The sequence below is a fragment of the Salmo trutta genome, chromosome 7, assembly GCF_901001165.1.
Source record: "Salmo trutta chromosome 7, fSalTru1.1, whole genome shotgun sequence".
In the NCBI taxonomy this organism is placed as follows: Eukaryota; Metazoa; Chordata; class Actinopteri; order Salmoniformes; family Salmonidae; genus Salmo; species Salmo trutta.
In genome coordinates this window covers 55,556,108-55,574,127 of record NC_042963.1, presented here as the reverse complement: position 1 = coordinate 55,574,127, position 18,020 = coordinate 55,556,108, and the positions used below count along the sequence as shown (strand labels likewise).

General features: G+C 40.8%; 2 protein-coding genes and 1 long non-coding RNA gene across 9 annotated transcripts; 1 reads left to right on the top strand and 2 right to left on the bottom strand.

Annotated features, from left to right (window-relative positions):
- Nucleotides 1-1,368: 1,368 nt before the first annotated feature.
- On the bottom strand, nucleotides 1,369-9,931 carry galk2 (galactokinase 2). Its single transcript, XM_029757437.1, has 10 exons — nucleotides 9,662-9,931; nucleotides 9,396-9,484; nucleotides 9,092-9,215; nucleotides 8,793-8,883; nucleotides 7,862-8,008; nucleotides 7,304-7,402; nucleotides 6,355-6,507; nucleotides 5,238-5,448; nucleotides 1,997-2,204; nucleotides 1,369-1,606 (listed from the first exon to the last, which is right to left on the bottom strand). Exons 1-10 carry the CDS (start codon nucleotides 9,709-9,711, stop codon nucleotides 1,399-1,401), a joined length of 1,380 nt encoding a protein of 459 aa, XP_029613297.1. The 5' UTR covers nucleotides 9,712-9,931; the 3' UTR covers nucleotides 1,369-1,398.
- Nucleotides 9,932-10,076: 145 nt separating this feature from the next.
- LOC115196585 (COP9 signalosome complex subunit 2) lies at nucleotides 10,077-16,142 on the top strand. Of its 4 annotated transcripts, none has more exons than XM_029757434.1 (13): nucleotides 10,077-10,233; nucleotides 10,617-10,730; nucleotides 10,940-11,017; nucleotides 11,209-11,334; nucleotides 11,556-11,645; nucleotides 11,866-11,988; nucleotides 12,486-12,660; nucleotides 13,957-14,135; nucleotides 14,456-14,508; nucleotides 14,635-14,732; nucleotides 14,960-15,042; nucleotides 15,154-15,212; nucleotides 15,327-16,142. In XM_029757434.1, the coding sequence occupies exons 1-13, from the start codon at nucleotides 10,180-10,182 to the stop codon at nucleotides 15,469-15,471; spliced, it is 1,377 nt and encodes a 458-aa protein (XP_029613294.1). In that variant the 5' UTR covers nucleotides 10,077-10,179; the 3' UTR covers nucleotides 15,472-16,142. The 4 variants fall into 4 exon arrangements, with proteins under 4 accessions (XP_029613294.1, XP_029613293.1, XP_029613296.1 ...); XM_029757433.1 differs by having other exon boundaries at nucleotides 10,077-10,248; XM_029757436.1 differs by having other exon boundaries at nucleotides 10,080-10,233; nucleotides 11,866-11,943.
- Nucleotides 12,631-13,961, bottom strand: LOC115196599 (uncharacterized). Of its 4 annotated transcripts, XR_003878880.1 has the most exons (5): nucleotides 13,733-13,961; nucleotides 13,429-13,670; nucleotides 12,994-13,372; nucleotides 12,789-12,906; nucleotides 12,631-12,676 (listed from the first exon to the last, which is right to left on the bottom strand). It is a non-coding gene; the product is annotated as an uncharacterized LOC115196599 (long non-coding RNA). The 4 variants fall into 4 exon arrangements; XR_003878877.1 differs by having other exon boundaries at nucleotides 12,654-12,906; XR_003878878.1 differs by having other exon boundaries at nucleotides 12,654-12,906; nucleotides 12,994-13,397; nucleotides 13,435-13,670.
- Nucleotides 16,143-18,020: the final 1,878 nt, after the last annotated feature.

Here is an 18,020-nt window from a genome sequence, read left to right as displayed (position 1 = left end):
TGAATCATTAGTTATAACTTGAGGTCCTAGTTAGAAATGTCATCATTTTTGCCCCTATAAAATAGTGCCAGTCTTTTTGTGCGATCATGCCAACTTCTTGTCATGTTTGGCTTGAAAATTAAGCAATGAAGTTGGCAAGAGGACAAACAGATCTGGAATCAGGCTATAGAAGGAGACAACAGATCTGAGACCAGGCTATAGAAGGAGACAACAGATCTGGAATCAGGCTATAGAAGGAGACAACAGATCTGAGACCAGGCTATAGAAGGAGACAACAGATCTGGAATCAGGCTATAGAAGGAGACAACAGATCTGGGACCAGGCTATAGAAGGAGACAACAGATCTGGGACCAGGCTATAGGAGGAGACAACAGATCTGGGACCAGGCTATAGAAGGAGACAACAGATCTGGGACCAGGCTATAGGAGACAACAGATCTGGGACCAGGCTATAGGAGGAGACAACAGATCTGGAATCAGGCTATAGAAGGAGAACAGATCTGGGACCAGGCTATAGAAGGAGAACAGATCTGGGACCAGGCTATAGAAGGAGAACAGATCTGGGACCAGGCTATAGAAGGAGACAACAGATCTGGGACCAGGCTATAGGAGGAGACAACAGATCTGGAATCAGGCTATAAAGGAGACTACAGATCTGGGACCAGGCTATAGAAGGAGATAACAGATCTGGGACCAGGCTATAGAAGGAGATAACAGATCTGGGACCAGGCTATAGAAGGAGGAGACAACAGATCAGGGACCAGGCTATAGAAGGAGAACAGATCTGGGACCAGGCTATAGAAGGAGAACAGATCTGGAATCAGGCTATAGAAGGAGACAACAGATCTGGGACCAGGCTATAGAAGGAGATAACATATCTGGGACCAGGCTATAGAAGGAGGAGACAACAGATCTGGGACCAGGCTATAGAAGAACAGATCTGGAATCAGGCTATAGAAGGAGACAACAGATCTGGGACCAGGCTATAGGAGGAGACTACAGATCTGGGACCAGGCTATAGGAGGAGACAACAGATCTGGGACCAGGCTATAGAAGGAGACAACAGATCTGGGACCAGGCTATAGAAGGAGACAACAGATCTGGGACCAGGCTATAGGAGGAGACAACAGATCTGGGACCAGGCTATAGAAGGAGACAACAGATCTGGGACCAGGCTATAGAAGGAGACAACAGATCTGGGACCAGGCTAGCTTTGTTTATCATTGCCCTTGAAATTCCAGAATCATCAACTGTGTCAATTTGGCATGAGAATTAGTCATAGAGTCATGACTAAAATAACAGTATTTAAAAAATTTAAAAATAAAAATACTGAAAAGGTGAAACCCAGAAGGGAGACATTTCACCTCAAAATTGTAAAGAGAAACATTTTTTATTTATTTCAGTCTTCAAGGAAAATGGCCGCCCCTCCACCAGGCTTGGTGACAAACAGACTGTGGTTCTCTAGCTCGGCTCTGCGTGGGTCTGGCGTGTAGTACAACTCTCTGACGCTCTTTAGGAAAGACTCCACCTTGTCAGTGGGGACCATGGAGACAGCACAGCCTCCCCAGCCTGCTCCGGTCAGCCGGGAACCCACAGCACCAGACTCCCTTTAGCCAGAGGAAACATGGAAATAACACAGAGAAAGCACTGTTACAGGAACCTAATCCTTAAATCAGGATCTATCAATTAACAATGTCATCAACAGTTGTACCATCCATTTGTCAAACACACCGCAAACAACTAATTATATTAGCCAGTGAAATCTAGCATTTTAACGGACAGGTTTGAAATGAGATTTTATCTCAATGAAAATAATCTCTCACGGACAGACTACGTAAATATAAATGGTATCTCACCGAATGACGACGAGATTTTATTTCTGGGTAAAACGAGAGTACAGTGAGAATAACCTGGAAATTTAAAGGTTTTAAACCCTTAATACAACAATATAGTTCACTTAAAGAGAATAGAGTGCATTCTGCTGATTCTGAACGTACAGACATGTCTCCACCAGCTGGTCCAGTTCCAGACAGCTGCACTCGTACAGGTCTCTGCAGCTAGCATGGCTCTGCTTCATCAGGTCTCCTAGACGCTGCACGCCGTTCGGGGCGGAGGGAGCTTCATCACACACGCTCTTGAACCGCAGTACCCGTGCTGCTTCGCCGTACACATGCCTGGCCCGCTGGTACAGCTTGAACTGGGTCACTGGGAGGAGAGGACAGGTATAGCAGGTCAAACCTGTTCTTTACCTTTTAAGAGGTTTTTAGACAGTATGGAAATATATGGAGGAGACAGGTCTCAAGGAGGGACAGCAGGAAAGGCAGATGTGGACAATGAACTTTTTTGAAAATAACATATCGGAGCCTGCATACACAGTTTGGTTTGTTTCAAAAGGGTGGAGGAGGACCTCCTCTCTGCTAGTCTACCAGTTATAATGTACTAGTTATACAGTAGTGACCTGCTAGCCTACCAGTTATAATGTACTAGTTATACAGTAGTGATCTGCTAGCCTACCAGTTATAATGTACTAGTTATACAGTAGTGACCTGCTAGTCTACCAGTTATAATGTACTAGTTATACAGTAGTGATCTGCTAGCCTACCAGTTATAATGTACTAGTTATACAGTAGTGACCTGCTAGTCTACCAGTTATAATGTACTAGTTATACAGTAGTGATCTGCTAGCCTACCAGTTATAATGTACTAGTTATACAGTAGTGACCTGCTAGCCTACCAGTTATAATGTACTAGTTATACAGTAGTGATCTGCTAGCCTACCAGTTATAATGTACTAGTTATACAGTAGTGACCTGCTAGTCTACCAGTTATAATGTACTAGTTATACAGTAGTGATCTGCTAGCCTACCAGTTATAATGTACTAGTTATACAGTAGTGACCTGCTAGCCTACCAGTTATAATGTACTAGTTATACAGTAGTGATCTGCTAGCCTACCAGTTATAATGTACTAGTTATACAGTGGTGACCTGCTAGTCTACCAGTTATAAGGTACTAGTTATAGTGGTGACCTGCTAGTCTACCAGTTATAAGGTACTAGTTATACAGTGGTGATCAAGGGTTGGAACCAGTTCAAGAAACCGAACAGAAAACTGGAACATAATGACATTTTTCAAGGAATGAAATGGAACAGAGAACGAAAGTGATCTATACAGTTCCGGAACAGAACTGTTATTTTAAATGCATGGGAACTGGTTAACCGGTTATTTTATGTTCCAGACATTTCCTTCTGGTTCAACAAAAACAAAACGCAACGAAGTGCCTATGCAAAGCCCTCACCCTGTCACTCAGGAACTTATTCCAGTGTCTGCATGTCAGCTGAAAATCTTTACCTGTGTCTGTGCTTGTTTAGGCTACCTGCTCCTCCCCCCTCTGATGGACAGGCCGCTGTAGCCCCTCCCACCTCTGAAGGACAGGCTACTGTAGCCCCTCCCCCCCTCTGAAGGACAGGCCACTGTAGCCCCTCCCCCCCTCTGAAGCACAGGCTACTGTAGCCCCTCCCCCCTCTGAAGCACAGGCTACTGTAGCCCCTCCCCCCCTCTGAAGCACAGGCTACTGTAGCCCCTCCCCCCCTCTGAAGCACAGGCTACTGTAGCTCCTCCCCCCGTCTGAAGAACAGGCTACTGTAGCTCCTCCCCCCCTCTGAAGAAAAGCCTACTGTAGCTCCTCCCCCCCTCTGAAGCACAGGCTACTGTAGCTCCTCCCCCCCTCTGAAGCACAGGCTACTGTAGCCCCTCCCCCCCTCTGAAGATAGGGAGAGAGATTTTTTATTAGTTAGAGAAGAATGGATTCAATTTGTCAATTGTAGTTAAGGATCCTATAGGCCTAGTTATCACGTTTCACGTTGGATTTATTAACTACAAAAAGATAAGATGTGCTTTTAATTTTGCTGTCGCTCTGCACACACACACACAAGCCTGTTAGCTAGCTATTCAACGTTCCTCCATAGAAGCCGCTCCTTTTAGGTCTAACTCTGTGGATTTAATTCAGATAATGATGTCATAACAAGGTGCCCAGTGCTTCAAGCCAAGCCTCCTCCTCAACCCTCTCTCCCCTCCCTCAAAATGTCAGTCTCAGCTCACTGGTCACCATAGTAACGCTCACTGGTCACCATAGTAACACCCACCCGTAGCACGCACTCCAGCAGGTATATTTCACTGGTCATCCCCCAAAGCCAACACTTCCTTTGTCCGCCTTTCCTTACAGTTATCTGCTGCCAATGATTGGGAAGAATTGCAACAAAAAAAATCACTGAAGTTGGAGTCGTATATCTCCCTCTCTAACTTTAAGCATCAGCTGTCAGAGCAGCTTAACGATCACTGTACCTGTAAACAGCCCATCTGTAAATAGCCCATCCAACTACCTCATCCCCATATTAATAGTTATCCTCTTGCTCTTTTGCACCCCAGTATCTCTACTTGCACATCATCATCATCTGCACATCTATCACTCCAGTATTAACGCTAAATTGTAATTATTTTGCCTCTATGGCCTATTTAGTGCCTTTCCTCCCTACTCTTCTACATTTGCACACACTGTATATAGATTTTTCTATTGTGTTATTGACTATATGTTTGTTAATGTGTAACTCTGTGTTGTTGTTTTTTGTCACACTGCTTTGCTTTATCTTGGCCAGGTCGCAGTTGTAAATGAGAACTTATTCTCAACTGGCCTACCTGGTTAAATAAAGGTGAAATAAAATAAATTTAAAATGATAAATCTTGCGTCATCAGGGCTACACTTGTCTGTCGATCACGCATCTAAACGACTAGCTTGTCGGCTCCGTCCGCACTGATTGGTGTAAACAACTAGCTTGTCGGCTCCGTCCGCACTGATTGGTGTAAACGACTAGCTTGTCGGCTCCGTCCGCACTGATTGGTGTAAACGACTAGCTTGTCGGCTCCGTCCGCACTGATTGGTGTAAACGACTAGCTTGTCGGCTCCGTCCGCACTGATTGGTGTAAACAACTAGCTTGTCGGCTCCGTCCACACTGATTGGTGAAGTCATTTAATGAGATAAATGTGTAAACAACTGTTGATTTCACAGGTTTTAAAAAAGGAACAGAGAGGAACGATATAAACAGCTACGTTTTTTGATGGTTCAAACCGGTTCAGAACTTTATATTGCTGGTCAGAACAGTAGAACGGAACAAAACAAAATTGTGGTTCTGTTCAGAATGAAACGATTGGAAAATAACTGGTAGTGATACCAGTGTCTTACCGTGCTGTGTGTTGGGGCTAAGGAGGTCTGTACAGAGCTGTTCTGTGGTGATTCCCAGGGCCTTGCAGACCTCCTCTCTGCTGTAGGGCTCAGGGTGCAGCACCTCAGCCACCAGCCGCAGCATCTCCTCCAGAGAGGCCTCCAGCTCTGTCTGCACCTGGGACAGCTTCAGCAGCCGGCCCCACTCTAGCCCCCGAGCCTTCGCCAACATCTGAGGGGGACCATAGAGTTATTTAAAGCATACAGGAGACAGCTTCAGCAGCCGGCCTCACTCCAGGTCCCCTCGCTCTAGCCAGAATCTGAGTTGAGTTAAGAACACAGTTCAATTCATTCTGGGGTGGCAGGTAGCCTATGTGTTAGTGTGTTGCTGGATCAAATCCCCGAGCTGACAAGGTAAAAATCTGTCGTTCTGCCCCTGAACAAGGCAGTTAACCCACTGTTCCTAGGGCATCATTGAAAATAAGAATTTGTTCTTAACTGACTTGCCTAGTTAAATAAAGGTAAACATTTTTTATTTATTTTTTAAATAAAAAAATCACTGTGTTTTGAGGTAAAAACTCCAGGTTTTATCACATCCCTTCTCATTTCAGCTGATTACAATTTGTTTTCATGTACTAGCAGGACAAAACCTTTGAGTGCTTGCTAAGTCATAACACGTGTTGAATGTTCTCCACCAGGCATCTCTAACACCTGTTGAATGTTCTCCACCAGGCATCACTAACACCTGTTGAATGTTCTCCACCAGGCATCACTAACACCTGTTGAATGTTCTCCACCAGGCATCTCTAACACCTGTTGAATGTTCTCCACCAGGCATCTCTAACACCTGTTGAATGTTCTCCACCAGGCATCTAACACCTGTTGAATGTTCTCCATCAGGCATCTCTAACACCTGTTGAATGTTCTCCACCAGGCATCTCTAACACCTGTTGAATGTTCTCCATCAGGCATCTCTAACACCTGTTGAATGTTCTCCACCAGGCATCTCTAACACCTGTTGAATGTTCTCCACCAGGCATCTCTAGTGGCATTTGTCATATTCTATTTATTTCTACGATGTTGAGAACACCAATATCAATTGGGACCCGCTGTAATAATAATAATAATAATAATGAACCTTGGTGGCTATCCGACATTCGACCACCCGGATGTTGAAGTGAGAGGTAGCAGCCTTGTTCATCTCAACGCAGCAGTTAGAGATAACGAACACTGCTCCCTCAGGGAGACGTACATCAGACGCCCGCAGTGGCTGGAACTCAATCAGCTTGGCCTGAGACAACGACAAACAGACAGATCGAGGACTAATAACAAGCACTAACGAACTACAGAATATGACCGTAACTATACAGAAGTTCATTAAACTAGCGTTAAACTATTGTTTAACTTATTAAAACACAGCAGCAGCATCACACACTAATAAACACCGTATAAAACTCCCTGGTATACAGAATGTGTGTGTGTGTGTGTATTTGATTACCTTTCCTTCCTCTGCCAGTGTGTGTATGTATGTGTGTGTATGTATGTGTGTGTATGTATGTATGTATATGCATGTATGTATGTGTGTGTGTGTATGTATGCATGTATGTATATGCATGTATGTATGTGTGTGTGTATGTATGTGTGTGTGTGTATGTATGTATATGCATGTATGTATGTGTGTGTGTATGTATGTGTGTGTATGTATGTATGCATGTATGTATATGCATGTATGTATGTGTGTGTGTGTATGTATGTGTGTGTGTGTGTGTGTGTGTGTGTGTGTGTGTGTGTGTATGTATGCATGTATGTATATGCATGTATGTATGTATGTGTGTGTGTATGTATGCATGTATGTATATGCATGTATGTATGTGTGTGTATGTATGTATGCATGTATGTATATGCATGTATGTATGTGTGTGTGTATGTATGTATGTATGTGTGTGTATGTATGTGTGTGTATGTATGTATATGCATGTATGTATGTGTGTGTGTATGTATGTGTGTGTGTGTATGTATGCATGTATGTATATGCATGTATGTATGTGTGTGTGTATGTATGTGTGTGTGTGTATGTGTTTGCCTACAGTTCCTTCCTCTGCTAGGAATGAGATGGACTGGTCCATGCCCCCTCCCTCAGTACCAATGTAGCGCTCACACTTGGCTGAAATCTCCGCCAGCGCCACCTGGAGGACAGAAAGGGAACAGTCTATGTCTACTGTTCTGCTTACCACACTTCACAGCAATATTCATTTACATTTACGTCATTTAGCAGACGCTCTTATCCAGAGCGACTTACAGTAGTGAATGCATACATTTCATACATATTTTTTTTCTTTTTTTTCCTCCGTACTGGCCCCCCGTGGGAATCGAACCTACAACCCTGGCGTTGCAAACACCATGCAAACACCATGCTCAACTGAGACACATGGGACCACATTAACACACTTCTAGCTCAGGAGGATGGTGCATCAAAGTGTTGACAGAAATACAACTCCTAAAAAATAATTGAAATACATTTTACATTGATCATGTATCAGCAATTCATTATCTGAATCTTGTGTAAGATTTCAGAGTGTTGTTTTTAATTTAACTACAGTAGGTTACCCGAGACTTTGACTGAATACATGCATGTACTGTCCTACCTTGTTGAGGGACTTGTGGTTAGCCTCCATAGTGAGGAGCGCAGCACAGCAGACCAATGCACTGGAGCTGGACAGGCCTGAGCTAGCCGGGATGGTCCCATCCACAACACACTTCATCCCAGACAGAGGAACCTTCCCTAGGTGCTCCTGGTGAGGACGATGATGACGATGATAATGATATAACACCATGTTGAACAATGCCTCATGTTTATGTTTGATATGGTTAATACTGTAGCAACATGATAGATAGATAGACAGGACAGACAAAGTTGATATGACAAAGATGAAGAAGAACAGTAGAATATAACAAGAAGAAGAACAGTAGAATAGAACAAAATGAAGAAGAACAGTAGAATAGAACAACAGGAAGAAGAAGAACAGTAGAATAGAACAACAGGAAGAAGAAGAACAGTAGAATAGAACAAAATGAAGAAGAACAGTAGAATAGAACAAGAAGAAGAACAGTAGAATAGAACAAGAAGAAGAACAGTAGAATAGAACAAGAAGAAGAACAGTAGAATATAACAAGAAGAAGAACAGTAGAATAGAACAAGAAGAAGAACAGTAGAATAGAACAAGAACAGTAGAATAGAACAAGAAGAAGAACAGTAGAATAGAACAACAAGAAGAAGAACAGTAGAATAGAACAACAGGAAGAAGAACAGTAGAATAGAACAACAGGAAGAAGAAGAACAGTAGAATAGAACAAGAACAGTAGAATAGAACAAGAAGAAGAACAGTAGAATAGAACAACAAGAAGAAGAACAGTAGAATAGAACAACAGGAAGAAGAAGAACAGTAGAATAGAACAACAGGAAGAAGAAGAACAGTAGAATAGAACAACAGGAAGAAGAAGAACAGTAGAATAGAACAACAGGAAGAAGAACATATACAGCACATTAAAGTAATAACCAGAGTCTATGTGACTCACCTGAATCCCTTTCACCCCACAGAGAAAGTAATAGTACCACTGAGGATTGTCCTTGTCTATCTCAATGTCTTCTGAAGAGACTGTGAAGTCCCTGTAAAATAAAAACACACACCATTTTATGATTTTGAGAGAGCCGTCTCTAATGAAATAACATTTGATAGTTAATCCAATACAGTCGTCAATTCGTCTAGATGGGCAGCAAATCAAGACAGATTCGGGGAGATCCTTACAAATGAAGATTATAGGTGAATTGCATGTGCATAAAAAGCTTGGTGTGGAGATTCTTCGGCAGATCTTACTTGTATTTAGGATCTGTGTTGGCCAAGTGGATTTTCTTGGAATCATTGACAGTGACAGCAGCCAGAATACTCTGCTCAATGGCCATTGGGAGTACAGCATAACCACAGTAGTCAATGTGTTCTCCTAACAGTAACGAATTAAGAAAGACAGTGTTTGAGTTACGGTTACGATTTAGAGCTAGCCCTTATGAAGGATCACATTGATCTATTTTTTTCCCCTGTACATCACTTGTCTTTATACTGTATTTATGGATTTCTGCGTTATAATAGCATAGCTATATAGATACGAAATGTGTTTACATACCTATTAGATTGACTCTTCCAGGAGCTTGTGCATAAAAAAGCGGAGCTTCTCCATACTTCTTCTCGAAGGCCTCTTTCAGGTTTTGCAACCTAGGAATACAATACATCGGGGAAAAATGCAAATCACTGCCCAATTCAAGGAGTGATTTGAGGAGTAAAAAAAAACTGTCTTTACTGTAGCCTACTATAAAATGTTTAATACATGCATGGATAGTTTTAGCAACTGTAATTACCAGTACTATTTCGAAAATTATCAAGATAACTCACCTTTTATTTTCACTTATCAGAATCTTTGTCTTTGGCGGGTGTGCTGCCATTTTTTTTTTTTTCAAACCAAATACTAGTTCTTACCGGTTGTTTTTAGACTATTGTTAAATCACCAAATCTAATTGCAACTAGATCTATCTGGAGTACTGTACTGAGAAAACATATAGAAACACACCTAATATATCAGCTGACTGTCACACGGAGAGTCCCGGATATTATTAAAAAGCTGATCTACGACCAGCTCTTCCCGCCAAAACCGCTACCTCAAACGCTTTCTGTTAAACTGAGTAACTGTTCCTAGACCAGCTGTAAACACAATTCATTGTAACGAAGAAAACGTAACAATACGGAAGAGTAGGAAATGGGCTAGTTCAGCGGAATCACGATTCACTCTCGCGTTCACGCTGCGCAGCAAGGCGTTATTGATGGCGGATGACGTAGAAAGCTGGTAATCTTAGCTGCAACTGTCTGCTGCCACTAGCAAGGTTGCTATCGATCTAGCTAGCTTCGTAGTAAAGATGTCTGATATGGAAGATGACTTCATGTGCGATGATGAAGAGGATTATGATCTGGTAAACTCCTCAGAAGTAAATATATATGGATATTGTAGCTGATTACCATATACAACGTATTTAGCTAGCTAGCTAATCAGCGTAAACATTCCATGTTGCACTCCACTTAGTAGCTAGCTAGCTAGCAGCTGAACTAGCTGCTGATGATTCTCCCATCATTGACAGCTAACTGTTAGCTAGTTAGCCAGCTATGTCTGTAATGATTTGTTCAGTTACTATTGCAAGTTTTAACTAATCTTTGCTAAACCTTTTGCACCGTTAAATGATCCAGTTGTTTGCATCACAAATCACCAAAACAACACATATCATGAGCTAGCTAGCTGAATATCAATAGTGGGTGTTGGTCTTGTAAACTGCAGTGATGATGAATTGTATGATTTCAGGAATATTCAGAGGACAGCAACTCTGAGCCCAATGTTGATTTGGAGAATCAGTACTACAATTCAAAGGCCCTAAAGGAGGATGACCCCAAAGCAGCTCTCAGCAGCTTCCAGAAGGTTAGTTATCACACACACACACACACATACATCACAGCAGGCTGGTGAGGGGAGGACGGCTCATAATAATGGCTGGAATGGAGTAGTATCAAACCATGTATTTGTAATGATACCATTCTGGACGTTACTATGAGCCCGTCCTCTCCAATTTAAGGTGCCAGCAGCCACCTGTGCCTATCACTTGATTAAACGCATCTTTCTTACCCCAGGTCTTAGAGCTGGAGGGTGAGAAAGGAGAATGGGGTTTCAAAGCCTTGAAACAGATGATTAAGATTAACTTCAAACTGGTAAGCAGCAGACATGACAGTAAATATGCTGTAGCATATATATATATATATATTCAATATTTAGAAAATATATTCTTCATTGTGCTAAATATTTGATCAAATTTGTTCATGTTTTGTAAAGAGCTGCTACCATCCCGTACCGCCTAAATTAGCATTTGAATGACATATTTTTTGGTCTTTTTCCCCTCCAGACAAATTTCCCTGAAATGATGAACAGGTACAAGCAGCTGTTGACATACATCCGAAGTGCAGTTACAAGAAACTACTCTGAGAAATCCATCAATTCCATCCTTGATTATATCTCAACGTCAAAGCAGGTAATGTTTGTGACATTTTAAGAGCAAACAATTATGCTTGATTCTGTGCACCAATCTGAGCTGTATTGAATTCTGGAAAAGTGTCTCAACTCTTAGGCTTGTTTCTCAATACCCTGATTTAAAGCTAGTCCTGGACGAGTATGCATGCAAAATTGAGAATCTCCTGAATGTAAACATTGTACAGAGGGGCCTACTTGACTTGTTTATTTATTTATTTTCAGATGGACCTGCTGCAAGAGTTTTATGAAACAACGTTGGATGCATTAAAGGATGCCAAAAACGACAGGCTTTGGTTTAAAACCAATACCAAAGTATGTTTGATTTGAAAACTTTTCATATAATGTCATTGATTCCATCCACAATATCATCATTTTTTTTAATGCAATCCAAAAACTTATGTGGCATACAATTTTTATGGAGACACTGAGGTTGATACTTGTGTAATTTAGTTTCATTCCTCACTCCTCCTTGTCCTATGCTTTATGCTTTTTGATCTGGTTTCCTCCTCGGTTTGTCCTGTCTGTTGTTTAGCTTGGGAAGTTGTACCTGGAGAGAGAAGAGTATGGTAAGCTTCAGAAGATCCTGAGACAGCTGCACCAGTCCTGTCAGGTGAAGAAACACTCCTCATCAATGCAATCAGAGGTTTTCACAGAGGTCTTTACAGAGGTTTTACCACCAAATCTAATTCAGCATTATAACATCATAATGAAAAAAACATTATTGTGTGTTCTTAGTGACCAATAGATCATTGGAATCATATTGTATGATTGTAGCCTGGTCCGAGATCTGTTTGTACCGTTTGGACACCTCCTATGGCTGTTGTCGTGACCACAGGAGGCAAGAGAACACAAACAGATCTGGGGCCGGGCTAGTATGATTGTGGAATCATTGTGGAAATCTAGAATGCCCTGTTTGTCCTCAAGTGTCTGTGTGAAATTGTCTCTCAAGTATTTGTTCCATTTTCTGTCTTGGTGTATAGATGGATGATGAGTATTTGTTCCATTTTCTGTCTTGGTGTATAGACGGATGATGAGTATTTGTTCCATTTTCTGTCTTGGTGTATAGACGGATGATGAGTATTTGTTCCATTTTCTGTCTTGGTGTATAGACGGATGATGAGTATTTGTTCCATTTTCTGTCTTGGTGTATAGACGGATGACGGTGAGGATGACCTGAAGAAAGGCACCCAGCTCTTGGAGATCTATGCTCTGGAGATCCAGATGTATACGGCCCAGAAGAACAACAAGAAGCTGAAGGCCCTGTATGAACAGTCTCTACACATCAAGTCTGCCATCCCTCACCCTCTCATCATGGGAGTCATCAGAGGTAGACACATCTCTACCTACACCTTAACTATATAACCACGTCTCTACCTTAACTATATAACCACGTCTCTACCTACACCTTAACTATATAACCACGTCTCTACCTTAACTATATAACCACGTCTCTACCTACACCTTAACTATATAACCACGTCTCTACCTACACCTTAACTATATAACCACGTCTCTACCTTAACTATATAACCACGTCTCTACCTACACCTTAACTATATAACCACGTCTCTACCTTAACTATATAACCACGTCTCTACCTACACCTTAACTATATAACCACGTCTCTACCTACACCTTAACTTTATAACCACGTCTCTACCTACACCTTAACTATATAACCACGTCTCTACCTACACCTTAACTATATAACCACGTCTCTACCTTAACTATATAACCACGTCTCTACCTACACCTTAACTATATAACCACGTCTCTACCTTAACTATATAACCACGTCTCTACCTACACCTTAACTATATAACCACGTCTCTACCTACACCTTAACTATATAACCACGACTCTACCTTAACTATATAACCACGTCTCTACCTACACCTTAACTATATAACCACGTCTCTACCTACACCTTAACTATATAACCACGTCTCTACCTTAACTATATAACCACGTCTCTACCTACACCTTAACTATATAACCACGTCTCTACCTACACCTTAACTATATAACCACGTCTCTACCTTAACTATATAACCACGACTCTACCTACACCTTAACTATATAACCACATCTCTACCTACACCTTAACTATATAACCACGTCTCTACCTACACCTTAACTATATAACCACGTCTCTACCTACACCTTAACTATATAACCACGTCTCTACCTACACCTTAACTATATAACCACGTCTCTACCTTAACTATATAACCACGTCTCTACCTACACCTTAACTATATAACCACGTCTCTACCTACACCTTAACTATATAACCACGTCTCTACCATAACTATATAACCACGTCTCTACCTACACCTTAACTATATAACCACGTCTCTACCTACACCTTAACTATATAACCACGTCTCTACCTACACCTTAACTTTATAACCCAGACACATTCAAGGGCTTTTTCTCAAGGGTTTTCACTTTTTATTCTTGCATCCTCTCTCCTCGCCTCTTTCTCAAAACGCATTGGAGGAGAAGATCCAAGGTCCCTCCTCTCTGACCTAGTCCTCCAATGAATTTTAAGTAGGAGGCAAGTAGAGAGGATCCTTTGTCAGGACCATGTTGTCTGGTCTCTTGTTTTTGTTTTCTCCAGAGTGTGGCGGTAAAATGCATTTGAGAGAAGGGGAGTTTGAGAAGGCTCACACAGACTTCTTCGAGGCGTTTAAGAACTACGATGAATCAGGAAGTCCTCGACGGACCACCTGTCTGAAGTACCTGGTGTTGGCCAACATGCTGATGAAGTCTGGAATCAACCCCTTCGACTCCCAGGAGGTATGAAAGGTCTCATTAGTGATTAGGGATGGTTCCCCAGACCCCGATTTAAAATAAAACTAGTCCTGGAATAAAACCTTTTCAAAGAAGATGGGTCTGAGAAATGTGGCTTTATTGATTCATCTCTATAGTATGGACTTTTTAGTTTGTTTTTGTAAAGATATCCTAAACATATTGTATTAAGGAGCCTATCACGATATAATAACCTGCTAATAAAGTAAATGACTCCAGCAGGTTCCTATTTTAGTGAACATGGTATATTGGTACAGTTTGCGTCGTGTTGGAGTATCTTTACTAATGCTGACATTTGTTCCTCTCAGGCTAAACCCTATAAAAACGATCCAGACATTCTTGCAATGACTAACTTGGTCAGGTAAGACTACATATCATTCACTATTACAGTCTAACCTTTCTTTTGGAAGTGTTTTTGCTTTGGCTGTTTGTCTACAACACGGTTTGATTATTGAATGCAAACCAATGTTATATACCCCCCCCCCAGTTCCTACCAGAACAATGACATCACAGAGTTTGAGAAGATCCTGAAGACCAATCACAGTAACATAATGGATGATCCGTTCATAAGGGAACATATAGAAGGTATGGTCTAGGGCATCACTTTCAGCTTGATGTATTATCGTTAATGTTACTTCATTCGTAAGTAGTAACGTGCTTTTAACAAGTTATAAATCAGTATACCAAATCAAATTTTATTAGTCACATACCTTAACTATATACCTGGAGGCAGGTCAAGTGTTAACATGAAAGTTCCTTCAATTTAATAATTGATTTTTGTTGATTTTTTTTTTTTCTTCTTCCCCTTTCAGAGTTATTACGAAATATAAGGACACAAGTGCTAATCAAATTAATCAAGCCTTACACTAGAATACATATACCTTTTATTTCCAAGGTAAGATCACGACAAAGATCTGTCTCTAGTATTACATTTTTTGGGGGGGGAATTTTTAAAAATATTTTCTCTAAATTTGAAGTTTATAATAAACTTTTTTGTCTCCTTCAGGAATTGAACATTGACGTCTGCGATGTGGAAAGCTTGCTAGTTCAATGCATTCTAGACGGGTAAATTGCATGTTGATACATGATTATTAGTAGAACTTTAATGCACCGTGAGTTTTATTTATTTTTTAACGAATTTACCATAATTGACCTTCTGTTTCTTCTGATACCTGTCAGCACGATCAACGGCCGTATCGACCAAGTCAACCAACTGTTGGAGCTGGATCACCAGAAGAGGAACGGAGCCCGATACATGGCTTTAGATAAATGGACTAATCAGCTGAATACTCTCAACCAGGCCATCGTCAGCAAACTGGCCTAATCAGTAGTGTAACTGAATAAGTTACTAATTCCATGTTGTGGGTCGGAGGGGTTGTATATCAACATGAGGAGTGAGTTAACCCAATTCACCTCATTTACAGCTTCCCTTTTTCAAGATGACAACAATAGATTGATGATCTACACAGGTTCCAATATCAAACTTACAGTCACTTCTTGTAACTGATTATTTAAAGGTAGAAGTCAGAGGTGCCAGTTACCAAGCTTGTGTTTCTTGGCCTAGGGTCACTTTAATGGTCACAGATTAATAGTCCTGGACTAAGAAGCATGCTCAATGAGAGTGTTTTTTTAAATTTATTTATTTTTTTAAATTTTAAGGAGTTGAACTATGCTTAATCTGTGTCCGGGAAACCAGTCCCTAGTGTCCCAAAACCAACAGAGAGAAGACTGTAAAAATCCATTTCCTATAGTGAAACATGTCCGCTCTACCACAGTATTGCCCCCTTCTAAGGAAATGTGAATACACAAATGTATTGAAGCATTAATGACGGTAAGCAGCATGACTTTTTCTGCAAAATGTCCTGTGTTCTCTGTACAGTCTTTCATAAATGGAGCTCCAGATTTCATATGGTACATTGTTGTGACACTGTTAAAGACACATTTTAGCTTTTGTTTTGTTACTGAAATAAAAAGGTAATTGTTGCTTCACTCTAACTTTTTGTTATTTATTTTTTATTATTATTTATTTTTTTACAAATCATGTGGAGCAAGCCGGTGACTGATCTGTAAAAATCACACAGCAACAACCAGGGATGTAATGGTGAAGTGGGCGTACCCTAATTTTGCCAAAAATGTCCCAAGCCCGTCTGCCCGGCGGAGGACAAAAAATGTATTTGACCAGCAGTGACATACAGTGCGCTCGGAAAGTATTCAGACCCCTTGACTTTTTCCACATTTTGTTACGTTGCAGCCTTATTCTAAAATTGATTAAATATTTTTTTTTTACTCACCAATCTACATACAATACCCCATAATGACAGATTTTTATAATTATTTTTATAATTGATAAAAAATGTAATGAAATATAATATTTACATAAGTATTCAGACCATTTACTCAGTACTTTGTTGAAGCATCTTCGTCAGCGATTACAGCCTCGAGTTTTCTTTGGTATGACGCTACAAGCTTGTCACACCTGTAGTCCAGGTGCGGTGCGACAAAACTAGGGCCTGTAGGACCTGCCCTGTTGATAGTGCTGTTAAGAAGGTAGAGCAGCGCTTTATTATGGACAGACTTCTCCCCGTCTTAGCTACTGTTGTATCTAGAGGTCGACCAATTAATCGGAATGGCCGATTAATTAGAGCCGATTTCAAGTTTTCATAACAATCGGAAATCGGTATTTTTGGACACCAATTTGGCCGATTTATTATTATTTTTTTAAGACCTTTATTTAACTAGGCAAGTCAGTTAAGAACACATTCTTATTTTCAATGACAGCCTAGGAACAGTGGGTTAACTGCCTTGTTCAGGGGCAGAATGGCATATTTTTACCTTGTCAGCTCGGGGATTCAATCTTGCAACCTTTCGGTTACTAGTCCAACGCTCTAACCACCTGCTTTACGTTGCACTCCACGAGGAGCCTGCCTGTTACACAAATGCAGTAAGAAGCCAAGGTAAGTTGCTAGCTAGCATTAAACTTATCTTATAAAAAACAATCAATCAATCATAGTCACTAGTTAACTACACATGGTTGATGATATTACTAGGTTATCTAGCCTGTCCTGCGTTGCATATAATCGCTTAGGTACACGTTGCTCCAACCATAAACATCAATGCCTTTCTTAAAATCAATACACAAGTATATATTTTTAAACCTGCATATTTAGTTAATATTGCCTGCTAACATGAATTTATTTTAACTAGGGAAAATGTGTCACTTCTCTTGCAAACAGAGTCAGGGTATATGCAGCAGTTTGGGCCGCCTGGCTCGTTGCGAACTGTGAAGACTATTTCTTCCTAACAAAGACAGCCGACTTCGCCAAACGGGGGATGATTTAACAAAAGCGCATTTGCGAAAAAAAGCACAATCGTTGCACGACTGTACCTAACCATAAACATCAATGCCTTTCTTAAAATCAATACACAGAAGTATATATTTTTAAACCTGCATATTTAGCTAAAAGAAATCCAGGTTAGCAGGCAATATTAACCAGGTGAAATTGTGTCAGTTCTCTAGCGTTCATTGCACGCAGAGTCAGGGTATATGCAACAGTTTGGGCCACCTGGCTCGTTGCGAACTAATTTGCTAGAATTTTACGTAATTATGACATAACATTGAATATTGTGCAATGTAACAGGAATAACGTTTTGTTTTCGAGATGATAGTTTCCGGATCCGACCATATGTAATGACCTAAGACTCGTATTTCTGTGTGTTATTATGTTATAATTAAGTCTATGATTTGATAGAGCAGTCTGACTGAGCGATGGTAGGCAGCAGCAGGCTCGTAATTATTCATTCAAAATAGCACTTTAGAGCGTTTTGCAGCAGCTCTTCGCAATGCATTGCGCTCTTTATTACTTCAAGCCTATC